Raw genomic sequence first — 27,768 nt, 5'->3', positions numbered from 1 at the left:
GGCTGTGAACGCTGGAATAAGCTCAGCTTTTCTCTATTGGCACTATTAATAGTTTGCCTCTGCACTGGGATTGGCAAACTCGCCTTTGCTATTTAGGGAGCCTGAGAGTGAAAGAGAAACCAAGAGCGGGCTCCAGCTATTGTGCTGTTAAATTATCCCCTTACTTCCAAGGATTCCCTGTGAGTTGTGATCACCGAGCCCAGCTGATGACTCCTCTAAAATTTGATTTCATTTTATGAAGCTTTTCTTTTCTACTCTGGGATGTGAAAAATCTGTGGACGGTCCCAAGACAAACCTGATGTGATTCTTCAATTAGCTGAAAATGTTGCCTCTGAAATTAAAAGCAGTTCTCTGTCCCGACGCGCTGCGGTGCCTCAGCTCGGATCAGCCTCAGCGTGGTGAACAGTGGGAGGCTGGGTGGTACGGGTTAATTAGCTGCTTAGTATGACATTTATTACTAGCTGTAATTTGACATTGTCTAACATCCTGGTTCGTTTTGTGTTTGCAGATCACGCCCGGAGTTACAGAATTTGTAGCAAACCTGGCTGTGGCAAAAGAAGTGGCAGCGTCTGCATTTGAACATCTGCAGATTCCTAAAACTTCACCTTTTCCCATCCGTGGGTCCAAAGCGCTGCTGGAGGTTCTGTCTGCTGCAACCTGTGGACTCAAATGTCCCTTTAAAACAAGTTACAGCTCTTCTGCTCCCAGCGTCCTCTCTGCTTTTGTGTTCCTATGGAGCAACCGTACAAGTTGTCAGCTCATGTGCTGGTTTCCCAGCCATTTTTTAAAGCGCTGCTGTTTCTGTCTCTGTTTACATCGTTAAGAAGGATTCTTAAAAAGAAAACTAAATAAAGATGCCACCTACAATAAGTCTGAAATGATTATGCTTGTGTATTCGTAGCACCCCAAGTAACACTGATTTTTAACCAGGTGGGGACCTAAGACTTTTTATTTGTGGACATGAGAACTGGGCTGCGTTTTTACTTCAAACAGCTGAAAGTACAAGTCTTGCTGCTCACCTCTGTCCCCAACTGGCACTTTCTAGACAAAACGTCCTAGGAAATTTCAAACACCGGGGAGGGTGAAAAATGGCTTTCCTGAAAATCTGAGGAGAGGATTGGGTGGGGTTGTTGGGTTCCTTTTTTCTAATAGCAGAAGATTAATCGTTGGAGCTGGTTGCCATGGGAATGCAGGACAATAGATGAGGAGCTGGGGTGGCTGCACGGAGCCTGGTTACCAAACTCCACTAAATCCAGTTCCTCGGTACAGGTGAACGTGCACCCACCAGTGCAGCACCCACAGGTGGGACCCTGGCCACATTTGCAGTGTTTTTACTAAATTCAGAGTGACTGAGGGGCTGAGAACTCGCCAACCTTCAAACAACAAACCTGACAAATGCTCAACCTTCCTGCGGATGAATTATGTTGGGAAGGCAACTCCTCTGTGGGAAGCGAGCGACGGTGGCTCCGCGTCGATTTAGAGCCCTGTTGACACTGAAACATTTCCTCCATAAATAACACCGAGAGGTAATGATGATCCTATAGAACTAACAGAGGGAAAGACTGATATCTCTCCTCCCAAGGGCTCATAAACTTGCAGACAGGACACCGATTGCCTTCCCAGGCTATATATACTGTCAGATGTGTTTTTTTTCTCGGTGATTGTACTTCAGATATACGCTCCACTTCACTAAGCAACTGTTGGCAGGAGCGTCAACATATGGTCCAGCAGCAGGAGTACGATTGTGCTGGGAACAGCGAGCGTGGGGTAGTTTACATAAACCTGACCTCTCTACCCTGGTTTTAAAAGGTTGCTATAATAGAGCTTATAAAGGAAACAGACTGTAGTTAGAGACCTTGGTAGTGTGTACACAGCCAAACAAATGACTTGAAACCTGCTGAAAGCTTGCCTGGAAATTCATTTTTAATAAAGGGAGAAGCAGTGGATTATTCTCGTACTAATCTCTTAACCTCTGCAGTGCAAGCCCAGCTTAGTTTTAGGAGAATTAAACCAAGAGGTTGGCTTATCCCTGCACTGAGTATTGTGGGAAGTAACACACTGAGCACCTACGTTAACTGGTCAGAATTGTTTGTATTTAGCCCTTTTCCTTTAAGCTGTTCTTGGCCTCAGATGCCGCCAAAGCCGACACGTGCGAGGGAACGGCCTGAGCTGCCGATTTGAGCCCGAGGGCAGGAGCAGGCGGGTGGGAACCTCACACCAGCCATCGCATCACATCCCGTCGCTGTCTGGGGTCAGGCACTTGAAAAAGGAATCAAAGATCTGCCAGGATTCTCTGCTGTGGAAAAGACAGCTTATCCGCTTCCTATGCTACAGCTGGATCTGATGGCGGAATGACTCAGACACTTAAGGAGAGACATTTCAATAGGGAAATCTACCTTTTCTCCTCCTTTTTAGATCACAAACAAGCTGGTACTTAAAAGGCTGCTGTTGCGCTATTGATGTACTGGCGTGATTCACGTAAAAGCGATTTATTTACATCAGAGACGTTCATCAAAAGAAGATGTGACAAGTACAGCATGAATGATTCATTCTCGTCGCTCTGCGCTGCTCCCCTGTTCACCCAGGACCAGTCAGGCGTGTCCAGCTGGGCTCCGCTTCCTTATCGCTCCCCGCGGCATCTTCTCCCCCCGCGCGTCCAGCCCGGCTCCTGGTGCCCCAGCTCCGCAGCACGCTCCTGCCGACCGTACCGATGATTCTGCTGGGCGGTGGAAGTCATGACGCTTGGTTTTCCATGAAGGAGAAGCTGAACTCCCTGTGTAAGGTGTATTTTTTCCCATGGGGGAGATGATGGAGAAACAGACCTTCAACCCTTGGACTTCACTCCAAGATTGTGGGTTCTAAACTCCAGGGCCGTGCTTCCCACCGTTAGGAATATTTGGTGTTTGAGATCTTCTTCCAGAGCAAGGTCTTGAGGTTGTTCAGCACCAGGGAGTGGTGCACTTCCATCTGGCTGGCCAGCCCGCTGAGGGTCATGCAAGTTCGGAGCTGCTTCTGCAGCTCGTCCTTCAGCTCCAGCGGCGCCCCATACAGCAGGTAGTCCTGCAGCAGCCCGCAGACCTTGGCCAGGTTGGGCTGCACCACCTCGCTCTTGCACTGCTTCAGGAGTTTGTCGCACGTGGCCATGCAGTCCTTCCCGTAGGTGCAGTCCACGTTCTGCTCACAGTGACGGCCCTTGAGGAAACCTCGGATTGTCATCTCCGTCGCCACCTTCCTCAGGTTGACCATTTTGAAGTCAAATTTGTCGTTGTAGCCCACGTTCTTCAAGCTGGTCTCACAGATGTAGAAGTTCCCGTAGGTCCCGTGGAATATCTCCTCCACGAACTCCAGAAGGCCGATGGAGATCTTGGCCCGCCGGGGCCAGGCTGGTGCAGACCACTGGTGGATGAGTTGGTGGACAACTGAAGGCAGCAGCGTCTGGAGGAAATCTGGGACATCCACTCCGTAAAGCGAGGTGTGGGGGATCTTCTCAGTGACGTAGAGGTCCCCGCAGTGCCCCAGAAGCTTGGACGTGTGCTCTTTCTCATGCAAGGAGAGCATGAGAAGAAACTCGTTGAGCTGAAGTAGGGCCCAGATGGATTTGGCCTCTGCTAAAGACACTTTGCCATCCCGGTTCACATCTGCCATGGCGATGATCCGGCTCACCAAGGCTGCCAGAGAAGGCTGATCTCCCAGGTTGGACTGTGAACGGAACAAGAAGTGGCATCAGACCCTTGTGGCTCCCTGTGCTCGGGCTCAGGATCGTGAAACCGAACTGGAGAATCAAAACCTGAGCTCAGGATCATGAAACCAAACTGGAGAAACAAAACCTGAACTCAGGATCGTGAAACCGAACTGAAGAATCAAACCCTGAGCTTGGGAGAGGAGGAAACGGCCACCGTGTTCGAGCAAATTCGGTGCTGTCCCATAGTGTATGGCTCTAAATTCAGCTCCAGCAGAATTTTACCAGCCTTGGAGCAGCTCTAGAACCAGGTCTTGCAAATAAGAACTGCTGGGTGAGAATGGAAGGGGTTTTTCTTGGCTAACTCAGCACTTGCTCTGTGTTAAGGGTAAGGAGCCCTGCCCAGCGCCCAGCTGATGGACTGTGAGCCAGAGGAGCTCTCATTTAAGCGGAAGGAAAGACACATTTTAGATTTTTCTGAATCACAAGTGGCACCCCAGGCCCACAAGATCCCAGAGGGACCCTCCGCACTGACCTTGAGGAAGTTCAGGAGCATTTCTTTGAACTCATCCATCGACGTCCCCCGTGTGGGTTTGTCAAAGAGGACCACGTCCCTCCTGGGCACCGAGGCTGGGTGGCTGTCTGCCTTGAAAGCTTCTTCGATGCCACATTTGATGATCACCTCTGTCTCCCTCCAGAGCCCGCTGTAAACCTACAGCCAGGGAGAGGGGACACGGTGGAAAACAACAGCGAGTGCTGTTGGGTTTGGGATGGGGACCAGGGATGGGGTGAGGAACAGACATGCGGGTGGGTGGAGGAGGACATTTCCCATCTTTGATGCTCTCGCCCACCCCCAGCAATGTGGAAAGACCTACCTGCTGGGTGGGAGAGGAGGAGAGGCAGTGCTGGAAGTGGAGGCTGCGTTCCTCACACAGGTCTTTGCACGTGGAGCCAGAAATGATTCCTTTCTTGTACTGGTCGCACTGGGGAGGCAGAGAGAGGAGCTCAGTGGGGGCAGCTCCCCGTTTTCCTAAGTGCTTTATGCAAGGTGGGATGGGGACAGCAGGGACCCCCCCGTGCTGCTGGAGGGACCGCAGGGGATTTGCTCCCAGGTGCTCCTGCCGCAAGCCCAGGGGCTGGGGAGCTGCTGGGATGGAGGACAGGCCAGTGTGGGAATGAGTGAGGATGAGGATGCTCAGGCTGCTCAGCAGAACAGCAGCCCCCGCTGTGAGCTGGGCTGGCCCTGGTCCAGGGTATGGTGGGGACAGGGACAGAACGTGGCTCCGAGTGCAGTCGGGGTGGCTGGATGACATCCCTGGGCAGGAGAGGCGGCAGCTCTGCCAGGCACAACAGCCGCAGGGCTGAAAACAGGAGCTGCAGGAATTCACTGCCTCTTTCCCTCTTTTTGTTTGTTTTCCTCCCGACATGGATGGGAATTAACCCCTAGACCTGTTCGCAGGGGACACAGCCAGACACGGCATCTTAAACCCCGAGCTCAGCACAGGAATTAGCGCCCGAGACCCTGTGGTCAGAGTCATGCAGAAAATCAAATTAAACGATCGTTGCTGTTGTTATGGCAATTCCTGCCTCCCTTCTCTGCTGAAGGACTGATGAACGAGGCGTTCTCAGCCAGAGCCTGGCATCCCCCTCCTTGCCTGGGAGGGTGCCCTGCCATGGGGCACACACAGCAGTCCTGAGGTCCCATAGATGCTGTGGGGTGCAAGCTGCACCCCCTGCAAACCCCAGGTGTGGCAAAACACAGCGAGCCAAGCTCCCATGAGGGCTCAGCTCTTGGTGCAGGCTGGTGCTCTCTTTAGAGCACATCATTAGGCACAGAGAGGTACCCACCGCTCCCTTTTCCTCTGCGGAGCTCGGGGGGGCTGGCGCGATGCTCTCCCTGCCCGCAGATTCTGCTCTGACATTGCAACTTCATCTCCACAGACGTTAATCTGCCCACATTTGCCCGGCCTGCCCTGGCCAGCTTCCCTCCAACATCTGATTAAATGGTTTTGCCGTCACCCTGGCAGGATAAGGTCACCTCTCCCGCTCCGTGTGACACCGGGGATGCTGCTGCCAGGAGGGCTCCCTGTCCCAGCTCCTGTGAAGGGTGCAAAGCACCGCACAGGGCTCGGGGGGCTCGAAAAGGGGTTCCCACAGCCCCACTCACCCCAGTACCCCAAACGGGGACCAGCACTGGCCGCCACTCACGATTATCATCCGGCAGATGTGGCCGCGGCAGAGCTCCGAGTAGGACGAGTAATGCATGTACGCCACCCAGCTGCCCACGAAGATGCCCAGCCACACCACCAGCAGGTATTTCACCTTGATGCCCGGGAGGCGACTCTGGAAGGAAAAGAAAACGCTGGTGAAGGCTCGGGGTTCTGGATAAGGGCAACTTCTTTTATACAAACCAACCTGAGCACTGGTGAAACCTTCAGCTTATTTTTTTAATATACATTCACCAGCCTATTATGCAACTCCTGCTGCAAGTAGGTCACTTAACATTCCCTAAAAGCGGGGAGATGACAGCGCTGGGCTGTGAGGGGCCAGCTGCACCCGCTCTGCTGCCCACACCAGGGCTGAGCCGCTGCCTCTGCAACCCCAGGACTCACCATTTGGGCTGCCAGAGGTTCTGCTTCTGCCTGGGGAGACCCTTATCAGCAGAACCCCCCTTGCATATCCCACCCCGGGCACAGCAGGCGGCTGCTGCCAGCTCCCGCGTGGGAGCGAGCGAGTAACAAACCTGGAAGCGCGTGGATAATACTCGGTGCAAGCGGCTCGCAGCGTGATTTTGTTTTGCTGGCGTCGTTTCTTCCCCTCTGACCCTGCAAGCGGCAGCGCTGCTGCCATCTGGCCTCCCTGCAATACAGGTTGTTTACCTGACCCGTGTAACACAGTGCAGATCCCCAGCAGTTCCTAAGGGCAGGGAGCTGATCCTTCCATCTATAGATATTTCCTGCTTCTCACCAGGCTAAGAGAGCCTTTGGCCAGTGGCCCCCTCCAAACCCTCCTCTCTCCTTGTGCCCAGACCCCACAAATGGGCTTCACAGGAATCAGGCAGGCAGGTCTGTCTCAAAATTACATCTTGCATGTTAATTGGAAATGCCAAAGTGTGAAGTGAGCCGGGATGCCCGTTTTGCCCATCAAGCAGTGGCGCCACTCATTAACACCCATTAAAGTGAGCCCGACCACGGCGAGGACGCGGCAGAGACGAAGGATCCGTGGCTGCTCCTGGGAGCTGAAAAGCAGCTCAGGTCTGCAGTCAGAGACAAACCACTGTGACCCATGAGATCCTCCCCAGTACTGCAGCCCCCCAAAAACTGCCCAGTGAAGGGTATGTGACCCACCAGGCCCCCTGTCCTCAGCAAAGGGGCTCTTTCCATGGATTTCCCACTAGAGACACTGGAATGGCCAAAATGTCCTTTTTTGCTTATTTGGACCTAGAATCCATCACATTCCCAGGGCAGAAGAGGGATCAGGACTGAGACCTGAGCATGGCATTGGGAGTGCTGGCTTCATTGTCCCTCTAAATGATGGAGAGAAATGCGGAGGTCGGTTATGCATTGAAACAAAAGCTTCCACTGGGCTTTGGCAATAGTTTGGATTTGTGTTTAGTGCTAAGGCTTCTTCCAAGGGCTCAGTCTCGAGGCACAGGGACTTCCCTGCCCACCGCCTCACCAGCAGCCTGCACCACAGCCTGTTACCCTTCGCTTCAGTGAGCTGCTGTGTTTAGTTTTACGGTGACTCTGGGGGACCTGGAAGTGACTTCAGGCCACAACTGTTCAAAGGCAAAATGGATGCAGCAACACAAAATCCCGCTCCATCCCTGCTGCTCCCCTGCAGTGCCCTGGGAACATGGGGGGTTGTTTCGCAGTGGGTCGCAGCGGTGGGGACGGTGCCAGGGCTGGCGTGCTCCCAGGGGCAGTTGGTGTGACTGTCACCCCCTCCAGGGTGTATCCTGGCACAAGGGAACCCACCCTCTCCCCAATGCACCCAGCTTGGCTCTCCTTGCCAGACCCAGTCCCCAGCCCCTGCCCACCCCCGTGGCCCCACACAACCGTTCCTCAGCCCTTTTGTCTCGCAAGAAGACAACCTGCATGGAAGCTCATCAACCAAAGGCCCATTTTCCTTGGGAGCGGAGCCACAGCACCCATCTGGCTCTTGACTGTCCTGGGGACACACAGAGCCACCTTCCTGTGTCCCTCCTTTTTCTCTCCAGCCACCATAACCTCTCTGGTCCAGGACCTTTGTCAGTCAGGGTTTCTCACTCCATGACTGCAGAGAAAACACCCAGGCCAGCATCCTCAACCTCACCACCGCTGGGTCCCAGGAGCACCGAGATGAGTTCCCACCAACCCCCAGTAATTCAGGGAGGGGAAGCAGGGAAGCAAAAATAAATAAATAAATCAAAGAAAGAAAGAGAGGGAAGAAGTCATCCCTGCCCTGAGCTGCTGCATCGGCTTCTTCATTCACCGCTGAGGGATGGGCTGCCCTGGTGCTTCGCGGCCAGTGCGGCTCCCCCAGCACCGCAGAGCGAGGGTTATGCAACCGCCTGCGGCTCACGGTGCCGCTCTGGGCTCCCCCGGTGCCGGTCCGGGTCCTCCCGGTGCCGGTTCGCGGCTCCCCAGCCCCTTGCACCGGCCAGCGGGGGAACCGCAGCGGAGCTTCCCTTTGTGAGCGGCCGGTGCCGGGATGGAGAGACGGACATCACCGAGCAGCCCCCGGACCCGGCGCATCCCCCCACCCCAGCGCATCGCCCCCGGTACCTGCAGGCCCTTGGAGAGGGGGCAGAACAGCACCAGATGCACCAGTCGCCGGATCCTCCGCATGCTGCGGGCGCCCCGCGGCCGCGGGCCTCAAGCACCGGGGGGCATGGCCGCGGCCCCCGCCTCGCCGCCGGGGGGGAGCCGGGGGGGGCCGGCGGGGGTGGCCCGAGCCCTCGCCACCCGCTCGCTCCGCCGCAGCGTCCGGCCCGGCCCGGCGGGGCTCAGCGCGGCTCCGCCCGGCTCGGCGCGGCGGGGGCGGCGCGTCAGCTCCGCCGCAGCTCAGGGAGGCGGGGGGCGGCCGCCCGGTACGGCCCCACCGCATCAGCCCCCACCCCACCCGCCCCGGGGGTAAAACCCACCCGGGAGTCCCACCCCCAGGCTCACCCCACCGCCCGGGGGTACCCGGTTGGGGGTTCATGGAGATGCTGATCCCCGCCAGCGCTCACAGCAGCTTGGGTTTTATTTAAAGCGATTCGGGGGGCAGCCTGGGAGAGCCCCCCCGGCCTGCAGCGGGTGAGTTGCAAGCACGGCCCCAGGGCTGTGTGCCCCCCGGCATCGCCCCTGCTCGCTCCCTTCCCCGCTGTCTCCCTCCTGAATCTTAAACCCGAGCAGCAGTGTCTGTGTCCCTGTTTGCATTGCGTCTGGGCAGCGAAACCTCCAGGCGAGACAGGGACTGCTTTGTGTCAGCTGCGAGCAGACAGCCCAGGGACAGCCTCTCATCCAGGGGGGCTGCTAGAGCAAGGGGGGAGACAAAAATATGATGCAAAATGGTCTGGGAGGGTCAGTGATGGGGCCATTGTTAAGATAATTCCTCACTCGCTATTAGTAAATCTTCAGATTATCCATTTGTCCCCTTTTCGTGGTTCAGATTGCTTCCTTCCATTTGAATTTGGCTCAAAACGATCTTTGAAGACAAGCTGGTCGCATCATAACCCAGCGGTTCCTACTCGTTGTCAAGCATCGGGTGCCTGAGGACTAACCAGCAAAAGCCTTTGCTGGCCTTATCTGATCAGCTACTATAAATAATGAGCATCACAACAAATTCACACCAAAACACCCCAAATCCTGCAGCTTGTTTGCTGCCTTCTTTTAATATCAAGGAGATCCCTGCTGCTCTCCCGCTGTGCGAAGCCAGAGCGGCGCCGTGACCTCCACGCTCGCCTCGCCGAGCAGACATTGCCCACGGTGTTGCTTCAGCGAGGGGCCGGGTTAACATTGCCTTGTCTGCCTGCAGCTCTCCTCCGTGCAGGATTTTACATCCTCCTGAAGCCAGGATGGTTCTCTGGAGCTTACACAGTTTATTTTTAGTTTTAATTAGCCCAATAAAAGAGAGATCCATTGTGTTTTTTTTTTTTTTCCTGGTGGGGCTGGTAATTTGGAAAACGGTGGGGACAGGAAGATGCGTTGCTGGGTGTCTGGTAGCTGAGGCAGCTGTGAGGATGAGGAGGGTACGGGTGCTACAATATGCTGCTTTGCTTCACAGCTACAGGAAAACAGCTCCTCTGCTCAAGCAACCATAAATTCCTTATTTCCCTCCCAACCTGAAGATGGTTATTTTCATGCTCATCAGAGATGGGAAACGACGTGTCTGGGCCAAAGCTGAGAGAGGCTTGAAGTGCCATGGATCTCTGCTGTGGGGCTCTGCAACGTTCAGGGGTGGATTGTCCAGAGAATCTAATTAGGAATGAGCAGACCTTCCCGAGCTGTAATATGCCAAGTAATTAAGTGATTAGTATTGATTGTTGGAATGCCTAATGAGCAGTTATCACTGAATGATTAATTAATCCAATCAAAAGAGTAATAAAAATTCTGCAGGTGTGATTATATCTTATATTCAACGCACAAGGGCAGCGGGATCTCTCCCTGTGTGCCTGTCTCCCCTTTATACCCTGGGCATGTGGAGGACCAGAGATGCTCGCGTTGCCACCCCGTGCCCATAGCCCGGGCTGCCCTGTGCAGGGGGTCTCTCTCCTTCCCAAAAATCCCCCAGCAGTGCCAGGCCAGGCTCCTGGCAGCAGGCAGGCACACAGAGCTGCTCCGTGTGGCGGGGAGATGGCGACAATGGTCCCCAAGGAGCTGTCAGCATCCAGATGATGCTGAAAGCAGCCGATGCTGATCTCCTCCCTGGGAGGCTTTCGCTCGTTCCCTTGATTAAGTGGCTTCAGTTTCTCCCGGGTCACTCGGCCCAGGAAAGCCCAGCTAATCTCTGCTAAACCCGCGCGCTGGCCTCTGATCACTTCCCAGCCATGTGGTGGCTCTGCGGGCACATCCCCAAGAGCGCTGCGTCCTGGGGACATGGGAGCAATCAGGGCACCCACAGCCTTGTAACGGTCATCCACTATCCCATAATATTTGCCCGATTACACGATAATGTTATTCAATACTGAATAAATTATCTTGCCAGGTGGTGCTAACAGCAAAGTAGTGAGAAGCCCTGACTTGTGCACAATGATCTCCAGCCCACCTGCCCCTTTGTCCCCTCCCGAGCACCCTTTGCCACCCACCTTCCTCAGGGGGGATGCCAGTGGTGGGTGACAGCTGGGGACAGCATGGCCAGATGCCATCACCCACAGTGGCCAGAGCTGCTGTTTGGCAGGGGTACAGGACCCAGAACCGAAATAGGGACACACGCTCCCCCCGTCACATTCTCCCCAATCCAAGCAGCACCGCCAGCATCACCCGCGTGGCTGCAATCCAGAGGGATTCCTGTCCTGGGGGGTGTGATGGTGCCCAGCATTCCCTGGTGCTGCTGCAGCTCAGGAGGTGACAGATCCAGGCTCTAACGCTCTTTTCTGTGCATCCTTTAAGGATCTGAGGCTGATTGCGGGCGCTCCCTGCGTGGCATCCACAGCTGGCTCTGCACACCCGTCAGCTGCCTCTGACGGGCCCTGATGGGGCTGGGCACAGCCAGTATAATTAGAAATGCTAATCAGCTCTTGTGTTTCTGGCTTGACAGCCCTGCCACCCCCAGCACAATCTTCCCTTCAATCTGTCCTGTGCTCGCCCCCTCCGCTTCCTCTCCAAACCCTTGCTACTTGTAATTAAGCGCTCCGGAATTAGAGAGGGGAGAAAGATGGGGCTGCGGGGGTTCCTTGTGTGTTTTGGGCCAGACGTGTACCCCCCGCAGAGCTCCTGACTTGCTGGGGATGGTTTGGAGGTCTCACTCTCCATTCACCCCCAGCCCCTTGGGCTGGGGACACCCCAGGGGGGTCCCTGTCCCTCTCCAAGAGCTCTGTGGGGTGGAAGGGGGGCAGCCCAAGGGCTCTGCAGGCAGTGCCAAGCTTAAAGACAGAGCCTGGTGACTGTGGCTGGGAGCCCAGCAGCTCTGCAAGGGGAGCCGCTCTCATTAGGATTTCTGTCATGTGTCAACCACGGGCTCTTCCCAGCCGAGGAGGAAAAGGAGCTTGCAAAGGAGCAGGGACAAGGAGGCTGAGCAAGCAGATCCCTGCACAGGCTTAGTAATTCATCATTACGCCTTAGCACTAAGAGACACAACCCAGGGGATTCCTCCCTCGCCGTGCCCACAGACAGCCCCTGCCAGCCCCCAGCCCCTCCGCATGGATCCCCACACCGAGCCAGAGCGCTCCTGTCGCTGCCAGAGCCAGGACAGGCTTTTCTGCCCGAGCAAAGGAGACCCCTTGCACCCACCCTGCCCGGGACCCCCAGGCACGGCCACACTTCACCTGGGACACACACCTGCTCCCCATGGCATCTTACAGCACAGGCTGGTGGTGGGAGAAGCAAAGGGCTCCCCCCTCCTCCCCACACCCCGAGCACCGCGATTTCTGGAGAAAGGGAAATAGGAAAAGCAAGGAGGTATCACAAAACGGGTGCTGGGCGGGGGGGATGGGGCAGGGTGGCTCTAATGGTGAAAAGGCCCCTGCGGCACAGGCAGCTGACCGGGAAACTTCTGGGGATGAGTCAGATTGGATTTGTCATGAGCAATTGACTCCCCCAGCACTGCGGTACAGGTTTCACGTGTCGCGTGAGCGGGATCCCGAGCATCCAGGAATTAATGAGGGTTTGACCCTGTCTGTGCAGCCAGTTGAGTTTTTCCAATGCAGACAGCTGGCTTAACAGGTCCCTCTATTCTTTACATATCAGATCAATCGGGATAGTTATAATCTAGTTCTTGTGCAAGCTTGGGGCAGCCTTTGCTGCCCGGCTAGCTCAAGGGGAAGAAAAGCAAGCGAGAGGGAGAGGTCATGATGAACTATTGATTGAGCGGGTGGCAGTGCTGCTCCCAGAGATGGCTTTTGCAGAGAACTCGCCTGGGACACTTTGCCTCTGTATCTCTCACTAATGCTGCTCCATTGATCTTCCGTGACAGGCAGCAACTACAAGATTTTTTTAGCTGGAGTCATTAAGAGGCATTAATCAATAACAGGGGAAACAAAGTGTTTCATGGAGAGATATTCCCCATGTGCATTTTAGCCTGCTGAGGTGCTCCTGTTGTATTTCCAACGGCCAGGGAGGTGTGCCAGGGAAAGAATTCACCTGGTGCTGGACTCTGGCGCTTGGAGGAGATCCTGAGCCATTGCAACATGCTGGCAGCTCTGGCCATGCTGTGCAATGAGAAAAGACCAGCTGGGGAGTTCATGGCATCTGATACCAGGTACCCCAGCACCTCCAAATCACCCTCTGGTCCCACACAAGTACCCCAGGAAGAGCTGGGTGTTAATTTAACGTGCCTGAAGTGCTGGGTACTGTTTTCATATCGTGTTCCTGCTAAATGCAGCCGCCTCCTGGCCGCGATGCGCTGGGTCCCGGTGCTGGAGCTCAGCCCCTGCCCCTGCTCAGCCTGCCATGGGCAAGCCCGGAGCTCATTCCTGTGGCAAGACTGGAGTTGTTTGCAAGAGAAACCGTCCTTGTGCTGAAAGTGCCTCGGGATGCACCACTCCCCAATGCTGTCAGTACATTTCCATCACTCTGCAGCTGCAACACCTATTTTTCTTCTCTCGCAGCTCCTGTGCTCAGCCCCACCAAGTGTCTGTGCAGGTGCCGGAGCCTGTTTTTACACAGAGAGCTGGAGCAGAGGGCTGGATGATGTGCTCAGGAGCAGGAGGAGGGAATTGCCTTCAAAGGTGGCTGGAAAGAGAAGCGGCAGAGCCGGAAGGGCAACCGGTGGCCCCGGGGCCAGCTCAGGCTGTGTAGGTGCCGCAGGGTCCCACACGGCTGAGCTCGGCTCGGGAACAGCCTGTGACGCAGCAGCTGAGCCGATATTTAACTGCACTTGCGGACTTAGCCCAAAGGCCCGTTAGTGCTGCTGCATCCGGGGTGCAGCCTGGGGACACCGTGCCCAGCACGATTCTCACTGCCTGTGCACCTGAGGGAGCACGGGGAGAGAGCACAGCTCCTGCTAACCGGACCTGCACCCAGCAGGTAGCAAGTGATGGTTCAGAGTAAGAGAAATGCCCTTCTGGAGGCAGGGATGGAGGTCGCAGGGGAGATCAGCTTCCCTTTGTGCCCTGGGACACATCTCTCCTCGACTCCCAAAGCCCCAGCCTCCCGCTGCTCCAGCTCTCGCGGGCTGGTAATTACTGCAGCTCCCCGGGGAAATGGGATCTTCAGCTTTGCTGTAATTACAGCTACATATGCACAGCAAAGGGATCGAGGGGAGCAGAAGAGGGGATGAAGCAGGTTGCACCAGCGGTGCACACTTGGGCACGCATTGGCCACAAGCACCTGGGAGTCACAGCCCTGAAAAGACACACACAGGGCTCCGCACCATCCCTGGAATCCAGCCCAGATGGGGTAAGTTACACTGCTGCGGGCTGGTGGTTCCCTGAGATGAGGTTCTCTGACGTGGGACCCTCTTCAAACCCAGGGTGCCCATCAGGAGAAGCCCTTGGCGAATGGTTTTGCCTTCCCTGCTCAGCCCGTCAGCCTCCAGGTCAACCACCCAGTCCCTTCCACCAGCACCAAATCCATTAGAAACAATATAACTTCCTTTATTTACACCCGACCTTTGGGGAAAAGCCTAATCCTATTGCAACTGAGTAAAAAGGAAAAGTAATTCCAGTTTTACAGCCTTGGGCCTGGAGGAGCTGGATCGCTGCACCCAGATGCCCTTTCCGAGGCCGGGTCCTGTGCCCGGAACACTCTCCTTTCACTCGGAGCTTTGCCTGGGCTGGATGGTGCAAGGTCTCACAGAGACCAGCAGCTGCAGGGGATTTCCAGGCTGGGTTTACAACTGCGGATGCACTGGTAAGATGTGCAGCCTCACGTTCTTGCTGTCTCCTGTTTCTGGCAGAGTCTACCAGGGGGGCAGTAATCATTGGCTGATGGTGCATTGACTCTGCAAACACATCTCCGGGCTCAGGGGCAGCCAGAGGAGCAGTGCCCTGGCTCTCAGTGGGGCTGCCTGGGTGACGTTCCTCATGTGGATAAGAATTGTGCCAAATCAGCCTTGGATCTGACGTGGGTTTCAATAATTGGTTGAGTTTTTCAAGGCAGAGGTGAGACGAGTTCAGAGAAAGCAAATCTTTAAAAAGCACAGCTGAGAAATGGGTTTAGGGATGTCAGGAGCAGTAGGGCTGGGTGTCCCAGGGCACACACAGAGCACAGGGATGTTTCCTGGGGGGCTCGCAGGGGCTCGTGGGGCCCAAAACCTGCCAAGTGCTCGTGGCCCTGACAAATGAGACCATGAAACCACAGCTGGCTGGAGCGAACATCAGATAACACAGTCACTTTCTCAATAACTATTTGTAGGTGAGTAAAGGTTACAGGAAGGAAGGCTCCAGTTATCTAATACAAACTTACAATAAGTTTCTTTCTTAATTGCGTGCTCCCAGACTCCCTCAAGCTCTCTCTCTTTTCCCGGGGACGCCCGTGCATGCAGAACCCCAGTACTGGGGCAGTTTGGCAACCTCATGCTTCTGGTTTTCCTGCGCAGCCCTGCGGTAACGGCAGCGTCCCAACCGCGCTGAGTCAACGGCCCAGTTCCTCCCCAGGTGTTTACTCTGTTGTCAGGCGAGCGCTGATGTGTCATTGCAGCAACTAAAAGGAGGGTGACCGTGGGGCAGCAGGAGCCGATGCAGCAGCTGAGGGTCTGTCTGAAGCTCTGCCCCTGCAGACTCGGCCACGGGCTTCAAAGTCACCCACATGAGGGTTTCACTTCCCAGGCACTGGTGTCCTTTTAGGCTGAAACAAGTGAGACGGAAATGTGATTCACGCACATCCTTTGCACAAACTGCTCAGTCTTTCAAGGCAGCCTCTTGAGGTCTGTGTTCCGAGGGGCACTGCGTGCCACACGCACCTCCAACCGCAGAGCATTTACTGCCTGTTGGGTGCTTGCTCCAGACAGTGTTTCTGGACCCCGCTCAGCTAGACTACCTGCAGGGGACACAGGCAATGGGTCTAAATAATTCAGCCGGTAGTTTAAATATGCAAAACACACAGTGCAATCTAGTGAGCTGTGGTTTTTCTCTTCTCTCTTCTCTTCTCTTCTCTTCTCTTCTCTTCTCTTCTCTTCTCTTCTCTTCTCTTCTCTTCTCTTCTCTTCTCTTCTCTTCTCTTCTCTTCTCTTCTCTTCTCTTCTCTCCTCTCCTCTCCTCTCCTCTCCTCTCCTCTCCTCTCCTCTCCTCTCCTCTCCTCTCCTCTCCTCTCCTCTCCTCTCCTCTCCTCTCCTCTCCTCTCCTCTCCTCTCCTCTCCTCTCCTCTCCTCTCCTCTCCTCTCCTCTCCTCTCCTCTCCTCTCCTCTCCTCTCCTCTCCTCTCCTCTCCTCTCCTCTCCTCTCCTCTCTTTTCTTTATTTGGAACTCCTTCATTCTGGCTGCTCAGGCTTGCAAGGGCAGGGCAGGAGTTGCTTCTTCCTCTGCCCAGAAACAGCCACATTTCAGGGCTGATGACACCATCCCTGTTGCGTTACGCAGCGCGCTGGGGCTGGCGGGCCCCCTTCCATCAGGCGGTTCGCTATGGCACTGTTAATGCACAGGCTGTCGTCATCTGGCAGCAGAACCGCTTGCCTTATGAAATAACTCAGCATGACAGCTCTGCTTGCTAGCAGGCAGGCCCATGTCTGGCTTCTAATCTGGCATCAGAAATCACTCCCCTTCCTTGAGCTACAGACTAATATTAAACATTTCATTTGCATTACTCTGTTGGAGAGTGTGGGGAGAGCAGCCCAGCTCCTTTAGGAGCCCACACAAGAAGCAAACATGCACTTGCCATCCCCACCGTGCCATATCTGCTAATGCCATTTGCTGTGAGCACCCTGGCTGTGCTGGAATTCGCATTTCAGTTTCCTCATGTCAGCCGGAGTTTGCGAGTTGAGCAGATCGGCTCTCACGGTGCCCTAGTGACAGATCACCGGTGACTTTCTCCCCGTGTCAACAAAAGCAAAAGTCACGAGGATAATGCAGAATCGCTCCGGGCCAGCATATGTTCATCTGAAAAGGCCTCAGTGGCTTCCCAGGCATATGCTGGAGCAAGGCTCTGTGCACAGCCTGTGCGATGCAGACTGGAGGGATTAACCTAATGCTGCATCGAGATGCTAATACAATAAAGGTTCTTTGTGGCATTAGCAAGAATCATGAGACCAGCTCTGAGATGTCATTGCCTGGCAGCTGTAGGAAGCGCCGGCCTCGAGCAGAGAGAAGGAGCTTGTCTGCTGCTTCAAGCATTAAATCTGCTGAGGGGCAGTGAAAATGCATTAAGCCCCCTTCTGATTTGGTGAGAGCTCTTTTGGGAACAGCCGCTATGTCTGTTGTTGAGTCTAGGGAGAGCTGAGGGAACAAGGATTATGTGGAAAGGGCTTTTCCTTGAGTTTTCCAGGAGCTGTAAAGCTGCAGATACCATGAAGGTGCTCAGGACTGCAGCCCCAGGGTTGCGTCATAGCCCAGTGGAGTCACCACCACGCGTGGGACTTTTGCTATAAAGAGTGTTGCAAAACCTGCCGAGGCCGGTGAAAGTTTGTGTGGGTTCCAGCAGACATGCTTTCCTCTCCCTCGACAGCTTCATACCCACAAAGCCACTGGGTCTGATCCTGGCCTAACCCCAGTGCCAGCCAGGAAAGCTTCATCCCACTCAGCACGTTTGTGCCAGTGGAAAACCAGCATCAAGCACCAGCAGAGCACACGGGTGACACAAGGGGACAGGGGAACATGGTGAGTGGGAACCTGTCGTGAACATTCACAACTGACACATGCTGGTCTTGCTCAGTTGTGAATTTTTGTGACAGACCCAAAGACCCCACACCATGCCATGAAGTGACCCAAAAAGCCCACGTGACACCATGAGAGACCTCCAAAGACCCTACATAGCACTGTGAGGGGACCCAAAATCCTCCTCACCATGCCAAGAGAGACCAAAAGCCCCCACATAGCATCATGAAGGACCCAAAGACCCCACACTACACCATGCGGGTCCCATAAACCACACATAGCACCATGAGGGCCCAAAGACCTCCCGCAGCAACATGATGGGACCCTAAATTCCCTATATGGCACCATGACGGATGCATGTCCCTTATATGGTACCATGAAGGGACCCCCCCCCCCATATACCTTATATAGCACCATGATGGGATCCAAATCCCTTTTATGGCACCATGATGGGACCCTCCATATACCTTATATGGCACTATGATGGAACTCAAATCCCTTATATGGGAACCATGACGGTATCCAAATGCCTTATATGCCAACATGGTGGGAACCCCAATACTTTATATGGCACCATGGTGGGACTCCAAATCCCTTATATGGCACCATGAAGAGACCCTATATACCTTATATGGCACCATGATGGGACCCAAATCCCTCATATGGTACCACGATGGGACCCCAAATCCCTTATATGGCACCATGATGGGACCCCAAATACTTTATATGGCACCATGGCAGGACCCCAAATACCTTATTTGGCATCATGAAGGCACTCTATATACCTTGCATGGTACCATGGTGGGACCCCAAATAATTTAATTAGAACCATGGCGGGACCCGAATCCCTTATATGTCACCGAGATGGGAACCAAAACAGCCACATGGCCCCACGAGGGGCTCAAACCCTTACGGCCCCCGCCGCTCCCGGCCCGTCCCGCCCCGGCGCGGGTAGCGGCGGGCGGGGAGCGCCGGTCGCTCCGCACCGCCCACAAAAGGCGGGGGCAGCGGCGGGCGGTCGGCGCAGCCGGTAGCGGCAGCGGCTCGGTGTCCGTGTCCGGGCGGCAGCAGCATGGAGCCGGGCTGGCTGCTGTGGGGAGCGGCGGTGCTGCTGCTGCTGCACGTCCTGGCGGGACTCAGCCCCGCCGTCAACTTCGTGCTGCGGATCGGTTTCTACTACGTGCTGTGCATCGTGTGCTCGGCGTTCACGGCGGTCGTCTGCCTCCTGGTCAACGGCGGCCGCACGGTCAAGAACATGCGGTGAGGTGGGGGACGGATGGGGTGGGAGACCCGGAGTGTGGGGGGGTGGGTTTTGAGCCAAGCCTCTGCGTGGGGATTTTGTGTGGTGGGGGTGATGGTGGCCTCCTTTATGTGACAGCAGACCCTTGGGTGGCTGCCCTGGTGACAGTGATGTTGCTTCTTGGCTCATGGAGGGTGCTGGGGGCTGTGGTGAGGAGCCGCTCCAGGGTTGAGCACCCTTTGGAGTGGTCTGGAGGGGGTGAGGATGATGGTCAACAGCTGTGCTTCAGGGACTGCACAGGCTTTGGGGAAACTTATATGACACAGTGTTTATTTGGGGGTTTTCCCCCCGCTCCTGCAGAGGCTGTGCCAGCAGATGGTGTTTAATGCACTGCCCTCAGCCTGGCGCAAGGAGCAGAGCGGCCACGCAGCTGCCTGGGGACACTTGTTGCTGTCAGGCCGCGCTGCGTGTGTCCTCTGACGGGCGCCTGGGGCGGCTGTGGAGGAGCTGCTGGAAACGAACAGCTCATCTACATGCGGCGGCACATTTTAAGGGCACAGCTGGCACTTATGCTGGCAGCACAGGAGAACTTGGGTTCCTTGCTTTGCTCACCTGTAGGCAGCTTTTTTCTTTAACCACCCATGTCCAGACCAAGTTATACGGGTGGGAGGTAGAGGAGCCCTGTTACCTTGCTACTTCCTTTTGGATCGAAGGTTGGGCAACGTCTCAGCTGGCGGAGCTGGACTTTGTGATGCGGCTCTGGCAGGCAGGGCTCGGGGCGGGGGCAGCGGGCACAGGGCACCGACATGCTGCCTGGTGGGCTCTGCCCTGCCCGTGGTCTGCGATCCGCTCTGGTGCTGCGGGCACGGGCACTGGAAACAGCGACCTGCTCTGGGAGCTCCAGCTCTGTCTCCAGCCTTGGCTTGCTCAGGAGCAGCTTTTTGATGTGCAAGCAGCTTCACTGCTGAGAGAGTTCATGATGTTATGGAGACGCTCTGTCTCTTTTTCTTCCCCACCCCTAAAACTTTGTAAATCTCCTGTAAACTTAGAAGGAATTCTTTGGAAACAAGGACTCCTTGCTTTGGACAACCCATCGTGTTGAAACACAGAGCTGTATTTTGGCCAGAACCGCCCTTTTCCTGTAACTTAAACCCATCATTTCCATGTGCTGGTGCTGGCTGATGATCCTGGTTGTGTGTCCCAGCCCCTGGGAGGGCTGAGGTGATCCAGTGAGCTCCTTATTTCTACAACATCCCAGCCTGTTTATTCCAGCTCGGGGAAGGGGGTTGGAGCAGAGCACGTGCTGGTGGACAGACAGTGATAACGGGGTCACTGCCCGGTGCAGAACGCCCCGTCCTTGCAGTGCTCCTGGCTCCAGTGCCAAGCTGGTGTCACTTGGAAGAGGTTGCCCTCTGTGTCTGATAGAGATAGAGCTGTTTATGTAGCGGTGAAACCTCTTGCAAGGGCTTCCAATCTGGTAGGCATACTTCATAAATCCCTGAAAATCAAAGGATCCCTAAAAGGCCCCTGTCACAAGCTGTGGAGCTGAGGCTGCTGGATTTCAGACTCAGGCTGTTACAGATGCCCTGAAAAAGCACATTCCCTCTTGTTTTTCCACTCTCTCTTTGCATCTGGCAATAAGTGCATCAAATTTACAGCTCTCCGCAGCTGTGACTGCACCGTGTCAGGATCATTCACTCCAGCAGAGAAGCTGCTTGCAGGGTTGAAGGGGAGCAGGACCTGTCTTAACCCCGTGGCTGACGTGGCCAGCTCAGCGAGGCTGCTGGTTACCTGGTGGTTCTTTGCTTGCCCTGGGCTCTGCCCCTTTCCCTCTTTCAGTGGCTCAGGCCACATCTTGTGCAAGGAAACGCCGGCTCCTTACTGGCAGGAGGAAGTTGGGTGGTTGCTCTTGAGTAATGTGTAACCAGCCTCTCCCGGCAGTTACCGAGCAGTGTGACTTCCAGAGCGGTGACCTCTTTTTTTGGTTGGCAGTCAGAAGGGAGGAGAAGTGGGATTTAGGTCAGTTTGGTGGCATGGCATCCAGCATGACCTCACTGATTTGTGTCACCCTGCCTCTCCTCACCTGCCCCCTTGTCCTTCGCCCGTGCTGCACTCCCATGACCTCGGTATGGGGCCGTGGTGCTCAGGAGCCTCTGAACCTCCCCGAGCCCTTTCCCTGGGTGCGGCTCCAACCTGTGCAGCGAGTTTGAATGACGGGGGCTGATAACTGCAATGTCACTCAGCTGTGTCACCTGCGGGTGTTGGCCTGCCCTGAACTCCATTGTCAAAGCCAGGGCTTGGGCTGTCGGTGTGGTGGGACACCCCACAGAGATGTGAACCCTGCTGTGGGTAGGGTTGGAGTTCCCTTGACACAGGCATGTGGTTGGAGATTTGATGGCAGGGATGGGGAGGCTTTTGGAGAACAGATGCTGGGAGCTGCTGCCAAGCCAGGATAAGATGGCTGGGTGTTCACCTCCCACCCTGGCTGATGAGGATGCTTCCCAGGCTGATGGTGCTGGACCATTTTACTGGGGAGAAGCTGACACTGTCCCTTGGTCTCCTCCTGCTGGGAGATGATGGGGCCAGAGACTGAGCATCCAGGTGTGCGTTGGAGGGCAGGTCAGCCCCCGGAGCTGCTCTAGGGGAGAACAGAGCAGAGCTGGTGGCTGCTCCTGGGGACATTGTTCACGTGCAAACTCCTCTGCCTCCTGTCCTGGCAAACAGCTGCTCCCCTGCCCAAAATAGCCCCTGTGTGCTGCCAGCGTCTGGCTGCGTCCTTTGGCCCAGTTGGAGGGTCCCCAGCTCCCACCTGTCCTGGGGGTGGCGCAGATGGGCCCTGATCCCATGGGCTGGCGGGGTCTGGATGGGTGACCCGGGCTGGCAGTGCTCACAAAGGCATGGCAGCCGCTCCGTGCCTGGGCAGGGCTGAGCAGAGCTGCTGGCGTTTCGAGCATGGGGAGAAGCAGCTTTGTGGACAGACTTGTAGATCCACTGGGGAAGCAACTGACAGGCAAAAGCCTTTGGCTTGAAGATGGGTTTGCCAGGGGCACCTTGCCAAGCTGCCTGGGGAGCATCCCGTTTGCTGCTTGCATCCTCGCGGTGTACAGGGAAGTGTTTCTCACCTTCCTTCTCCTCCTTTCTTGGACTCTCCTGAGGTAACGACACTCCCAGCATCTTCCAGCACTGCAAGGATCAGAATTGGCAGAGCCTTCCCTGGGTGACGGGAGTGCAGGTCCATACCTGTGTGCTGGGGAGTGGCAGCTCCCAGGAGAACTGTTTAAACAGCTTGTGAGGCTCTTCCAAAGAGCTTATTGTGATCCTGGCTGTGAGCTGATGCTGTTGGCTTGAAGGGAGCATGGACCATTGAGTCCAGCTGTGCCAGCCTCAAAGTTACAGTCAGCTTCCCCCAGATTTCCAGGAAGATTCCCACACTAGAAGTGGACAGGTCTTAGCATGCAACTAAAGCACCTTGAGCACATGGGACTGTGCAGGACAGACACCTAGGTGGCCCACGGGACAAATGAGACTGGAGGCTCTGTCACAGACCTCTTCTTGTCTCCTTCCAGCCACCCTGGGTTTAGCAGACCCTGTCACCTCCCTGCCCTGCTGCTGACTGCTCTTTTCTTCTGCAGAATCATCAAAAATGTGGTCAAGACCTTCAAGTATTTCTTCGGCCTGAGGTTTGAGGTGAAGGGACTGGAGAACTTTGAAGTGGAGGGCCCTGCTATCATTGTGTCCAACCACCAGAGCATGCTCGACATGATGGGTGAGCAGCTGGTGGGAGGGAGGGAGCAGTTCTCTTGGTCACTGTCAGAGGAATCCTGCTCGCATCTCCTGTCCAGTCTGTGCTGGTCCTTCTTTGTCAGTGCTGGTTGCAGGAGGGGTCTCCCCTTGCTCTGAGATCTTGTGACCTGCAGCCACCCTGCCCCTGCAATTCTGCTCTGTGCCAAGTCTCCTTATGCTCTGTTGATGACAGAAGCAGAGAATTGAGGCGTTGGCCTGTCCCTCATTCTTCCACCCTCAGATTGTGTCTCTTATCCCACCTGAGTGCAGGCTGGGGGGGTAGTGGCTGCTGAGTCTGACCCTTTGCCGTCATGTTAGGGATGATGGAGATCCTGCCTGACAACTGTGTCCAGGTGGGCAAGAAGGAGCTGATGTACGCCGGTTCAGTGGGCCTCATCACCTACCTCGGCGGTGTCATCTTCATCAACAGGAAGAGCACCAGCAGCGCCAAGATGGTGATGGCAGAGGTGGCCAAGACTATGACAGCTGAGAATGTGAGTGTGACCATGGCATGTGACAGGGTGGCCTGTCTCTGGGTGTCCTGGGGTGGCATGGGGAGGATGTGGCACTCCTGATGCTGGCTTGCCTGAAGTTCCAGCCGCCTGCAGCTCTTGGCAAGGCTAGCTGGTGGCTCGGCCAGCGGCAAGGGGTTGGATTGCTGGAGCAGAGCCTTCTGTCCCCACGTGCAGGTGAAGGTGTGGGTGTACCCAGAGGGCACGAGGAACTGCACAGGGGATTTGCTGCCATTCAAGAAAGGAGCGTTTCACCTTGCTGTCCAGGCACAGGTAACAGCACTTTGGTCCTGCATGGGGACCCTGAATGTTTCTGCAGTGGCACTGCAGGCTGGTCACACACTGGGACGGTTTGTTTGCTATCAGGTGAGCCGTGTTCCCAGCCCTGCAGGTGCTGCACACCGTGAGCTCGCCAGGGAATCCCAGCACTGTCGATGCATTTCTCAGTCCCCCAGGTCACAGTAGCATATTGTTGGTTCAGGATTGTTAATGCAATGGCTTCAGAGCAACGTCTGGGCTTGCTCTGGGTGGAAAATGGCTCCCTCCCAGACAGCCATATGGCACTTCTCGATATGTCCTAAATGCCTTCTCTCCAAAATTACAAGATCTATGAGTTGGTGGGGGAGCAGACAAGCAGCTCCAGAGCTGTCAGTGCTCCTGAAGGAGAGGTGGGCACAGCTCTGGGACAGCGTGATGGGGACACCAAAGATCTGCTTGTGCATCCTAGGGCACCCTGCTCTGTCACAAGTGCTGGGGACCAGGTGACTGGGAGCAGATGGGTGTCCTTCCTCCCCATGCATCCTCTGCCTCACATCTTCAGGCTGGGATGACTGGAGCTTTGGGGGGAAACTGCTTTCCCTAAAAGCTGTTGAGAAGGGACTAGGTGCCAGATCTCTGGGTGGGTTGGGCATGGCCAAGCCCAGGGCGTAACCTGTGTTGTAGCATCCCCATTCCTGTCTGGGTGATGCAACCAAGGCGGGGGCTGCAAGAAAGAAATGGTACCACCTCTGCTAACACCGCCTGGGTCACCAATTGCAGATCACATCAGTGTTATCAGCACTGAAATAGTGACTCTGTGCTGCCCTCCTGGCTGTGTCTCTGCTTGTCTGGAGCTTCCCTGGTGACTCCTTTTTGTAGAAAATGAAAGCACACTAACCACGTGCTTGTACAGCACAGCAAGGCTTGTCAAAACAGGTGTCCTCCAGTGCCTGCAGATCACAAAAAAACTGGGTTTTGAAGCCTGGCTTGGGACAAGTAGCCCCAAGCCAGTGCTGACCTGAGGCTGAAGTGTAACTTGGCCCTGGTGCCTTGAACATCCCTGTGCCTTGAGATGCTGGGGAGTGGATTTGATCCCATTTGTCTGCTGACTGTCCCAGCCTTTGGAAGTGGGTCTTGCTGTGGGTCTGTGTGTGCCCTGTGGGTCTGAGAGCGGGGCCAGGTCAGCTCTGTAAGTAACTCCTCTTTTTCCTCTTCTTCCCCAAGGTCCCAGTGATCCCTGTGGTTTATTCCTCCTTCACCACCTTCTATAACCCAAAGAAGAATCTATTTACATCAGGTACCAAGGAGCCTGAGGGTCTTTACAGTTGCGTGGGGCCAGGGTTGATGCCAAACCCATGTGGAGATATGGTTTGCAAGGGTGCGGGATGGAAATGGAACTGGGGTGAGCAGGAGGAGTCTGGGAGATCTGAGGAGTCAGTTCAAAGCACTTGACACCAGAGCCTGCACTGGGTTCACTCAGGAAAGGACATAATTAAATATGATGAGGGATATTTTCAATAAAAAGTGGACATCACCTGCTCATAACAGCCCAAGGTGTTTGGTGAGGGCCTGGGGGGAGGAAGGAAGCTGCTCTGCTCCTGAGCTTCCAGAGCAGCGACTTCTGCCAGCAAGCTGAGGAAGCTGGGCAGAAAGTTGGCTTTCAGTCAACTCAGAGCAGTACTTCTCATTTCTGGGAGGCAGCCCTGCCTGCTGTGGGGCCAGCCAAGGCTGGGAGGGCTGGGTGGGAGCAGATGGAGCAGGCTGTGCCCATCCATGGCTGTGGGATCCCCCTGCTCTTGGGCCAGTGAGGGCAGAGCAGCGACACCGGCCTCGGGAAGGGATGAGCTGTGTCTGGGCTATCAGTTTGGGGCACAAGGGGAATGCTCTGCTTGGTGTGGCTGTTTTGAGGGCAGGGTCTTTGGGGTGGCAGAGAACGGTGCTCCTGTGACTTATGAGTTTCTCATGGGCTCTTCTTTTGTTGCCAGGAAAAATCAAGGTTGAGGTTCTGCCTCCAATAGAGACCAAAGGCCTGACATCAGATGATGTTTCTGACCTCACTGACAGATGCTTCCGCACCATGAGGGAGACCCTCTTCAGGCTGTCGGGTCGGCCAAGCGAGGCGAAGGACTCATCCTAGATGTGTTTGTGGTGGCGTCACCGTATGGTGGTGACCAAAGGGACCTGTCCGTTGCCAAATACTGAAGGAACTTCTCTCCTCTGCAGCAGCTTCTAACTCTGGGAACACCATGGACTGGCACACACGGGGTGTCGAGCCAGCGCTGAGGTGCCCCTGTTGAGTGGATTTCTCTTACGGGTTCATTATCTCGCAATGAAACGTCTCCTTTTTCTGAATTTCTCAGGCATCAAACTTGTGCTACCAAAGGGCTCAATGACCGGAGAGATAAGTCCCCCCAGCTCGGGCAGCTGGCGTGGGGTGACAATGAAAACCTGGCTGGATGCTGGGCTCTGCCTGTGTGTTCCTGCAGACTCTGCTAGTGCTGGCCTGTCCCCGTGCCGTCCCTGATGAAACCACCAGGCAGCTGTTTCTATCTGCACAACCTTGATGCTGGCCTGTCCCTGTGCCGTCCCTGATGAAACCACCAGGCAGCTGTTTCTATCTGCACAACCGTGATGCTGCTCAAATGGGGCTGGGTATCGGGTGGAAATCCGGACTCTGGCTATTTGACAGCACTGGGAGCTCGCTGTCCTCGCTGGGCAGCCCGGAGCGCTGCCGTCCGGCACTGTGGAGCTCCCAGGACACATCCTTGGGTCACAGCAGCATCTTGTGCTGGGGCTTTGTGTTGCCCAGGCACTTCTGAGCTGAGTCTTTCACTTCTGAAGAAAGCACCTGGGGCAAATAACCTCAGCTGGGCTGCAGAGGGGAATGTGTGGGGCAAGTCAGCCCTATAGTGTGTTTTTGGGCTGGTTTGCCTGGTTGGAACAAGTGCCCTTGGCCACTGAGGGGTGCAGCAGTGGAGAGGGGAGCTGCAGTCTGACCCAAGCCAGTTTATGTAGTCTGGGCAGGTTTTAGTTGAATGCTGTCCAGCCTTGCCAGTTCAGTAGTCTTCTGAATGAAACCCCATGCTTTTTTCTACCATTCAGACCCTACCAGCTTGATTTGAAAACTGCATAGATCTGTTAGAGTCCTGGGCCAGCCTGTCCCCACGTATGACCTGTTGGTGGCACACCTGGACACCGTGTGTGACATGCACCTGGGGTGGCTCAGAGCTTCTTCGGTGGTGGGGACCTGCTGTGGCTTGTCCTTGTCACAGCAGTGCCTGCAGGATTTGTTGCAGATGCAAAGGGCTCTGTCACGCTTGTTTTGCCACTTGTCATGGTCAGCAGTGGCCGAAAGATGGTGCCTGTCCCGCGTGTCTGTGCAAATCTCCGGCGAGCCACTGCTTTGCAAGGCTTATGAAACTGCAGAGCTGCAGGGGGGGTGAGCTGCGGCCGTAGCGGGTCTTGGAAGGTTTCAGCTCTCCCTTTGGGGGAAACAGGCTCATTCTCCATTCAGATAAAGGTGTTTCCCTGGTGCTTTGGGGTGACAGACCAGCAGGGCTCCTGGATCTCTTGCTGTGAGCTGCCAAATTGTTGGTGACTTCTGCAAAGAGCGAGGCTGGGCAGGCCCCGGGGGGTGACCTTCACCTCGAACTCGGGTTCAGGGAGGCTTCAGCTCTCCTGTTCATGGTGCAGGGTGTAGAACCATGAGATAATCCACCTGCGGCTACTCAGGTAACCAACACAGAGGCATTTGCAGCCTGTCTGGGGCTGTGTTAGTGGAATCGTGCTTGTGTGGCATTTTGGGGTAAAAGCCTCAGCTGGGAAAGGTGGGGGATTCCAGTACAGCCAGTGGTCCCTGAGGGACGGAGCCCTCTGGCTGAGCTGCTGCTGGCAGGGGCTGTATCAGAGGGGCCTTACAGTACAGACTCAGGGGTCAGACCCACCGTGGGATGGGTCGGGAGGAGGAGGGTGGAAACTGGACCAGCACTTTGTAAGAGCAGCAGATAAAGGACATGGAGGTTAAACCCAGGAGGACTCCTGGAGGGCATAACCACATCCATGGAGTGACACCTGCAGCATCCTTCCCTTGGAGGAGGGAGCGGTGCCTCCGTGTGCTCTTATCTGCTGCTCGCTTTTAATTGGGTCGAGAATCATGTTATGTGCAAAAAAAGAAAGAAAAAAAAGAAGTACACCTTTGGTTATTTAAGTAAAGGAGAGTCCTGGTCTTGTGTGGGAGCTGGGGGAGGAGGGGTGCTGTGAGGAGGACGGTGCTGACCCCCCAGCTCTTGTAGAGGGGTTTGGTGACTGAAGGGGGTGGCAGGTCTTTGTCCCCTCCCTGTGTCACGCACGCAGAAGGGCTGTGCAGCTGCACCCCATGCTCACAGGGAGCCACAGGAGGACCCACACCTGCAGGGACCTGTGGCAGG

The 27,768-nt window shown here is 55.4% G+C and overlaps 2 protein-coding genes and 1 long non-coding RNA gene across 5 annotated transcripts; 2 read left to right on the top strand and 1 right to left on the bottom strand.

Moving 5' to 3' along the window:
* Positions 1 to 2,473: 2,473 nt before the first annotated feature.
* On the bottom strand, positions 2,474 to 8,782 carry DIPK1B (divergent protein kinase domain 1B). Of its 3 annotated transcripts, XM_065035643.1 has the most exons (6): positions 8,446 to 8,782; positions 6,423 to 6,538; positions 5,888 to 6,022; positions 4,555 to 4,662; positions 4,215 to 4,391; positions 2,474 to 3,699 (listed from the first exon to the last, which is right to left on the bottom strand). In XM_065035643.1, exons 1-6 carry the CDS (start codon positions 8,765 to 8,767, stop codon positions 2,887 to 2,889), a joined length of 1,671 nt encoding a protein of 556 aa, XP_064891715.1. In that variant the 5' UTR covers positions 8,768 to 8,782; the 3' UTR covers positions 2,474 to 2,886. The 3 variants fall into 3 exon arrangements, with proteins under 3 accessions (XP_064891715.1, XP_064891716.1, XP_064891717.1); XM_065035644.1 differs by lacking the exon at positions 6,423 to 6,538 and having other exon boundaries at positions 5,847 to 6,022; XM_065035645.1 differs by lacking the exon at positions 6,423 to 6,538 and having other exon boundaries at positions 8,446 to 8,673.
* Positions 8,724 to 10,266, top strand: LOC110354982 (uncharacterized). The gene is made up of 2 exons (XR_002407259.2): positions 8,724 to 8,958; positions 9,929 to 10,266. It is a non-coding gene; the product is annotated as an uncharacterized LOC110354982 (long non-coding RNA).
* An 8,269-nt stretch (positions 10,267 to 18,535) lies between these two features.
* On the top strand, positions 18,536 to 27,553 carry AGPAT2 (1-acylglycerol-3-phosphate O-acyltransferase 2). The gene is made up of 6 exons (XM_065035639.1): positions 18,536 to 18,808; positions 22,421 to 22,554; positions 22,890 to 23,065; positions 23,261 to 23,356; positions 24,566 to 24,638; positions 25,327 to 27,553. The coding sequence occupies exons 1-6, from the start codon at positions 18,621 to 18,623 to the stop codon at positions 25,476 to 25,478; spliced, it is 819 nt and encodes a 272-aa protein (XP_064891711.1). The 5' UTR covers positions 18,536 to 18,620; the 3' UTR covers positions 25,479 to 27,553.
* Positions 27,554 to 27,768: the final 215 nt, after the last annotated feature.

The sequence above is a fragment of the Columba livia genome, chromosome 19 (genome assembly GCF_036013475.1).
Source record: "Columba livia isolate bColLiv1 breed racing homer chromosome 19, bColLiv1.pat.W.v2, whole genome shotgun sequence".
NCBI lineage: Eukaryota > Metazoa > Chordata > Aves > Columbiformes > Columbidae > Columba > Columba livia.
The sequence above is the reverse complement of the archived record's forward strand: the minus strand, read 5'-3'. Positions and strand labels throughout refer to the sequence as shown.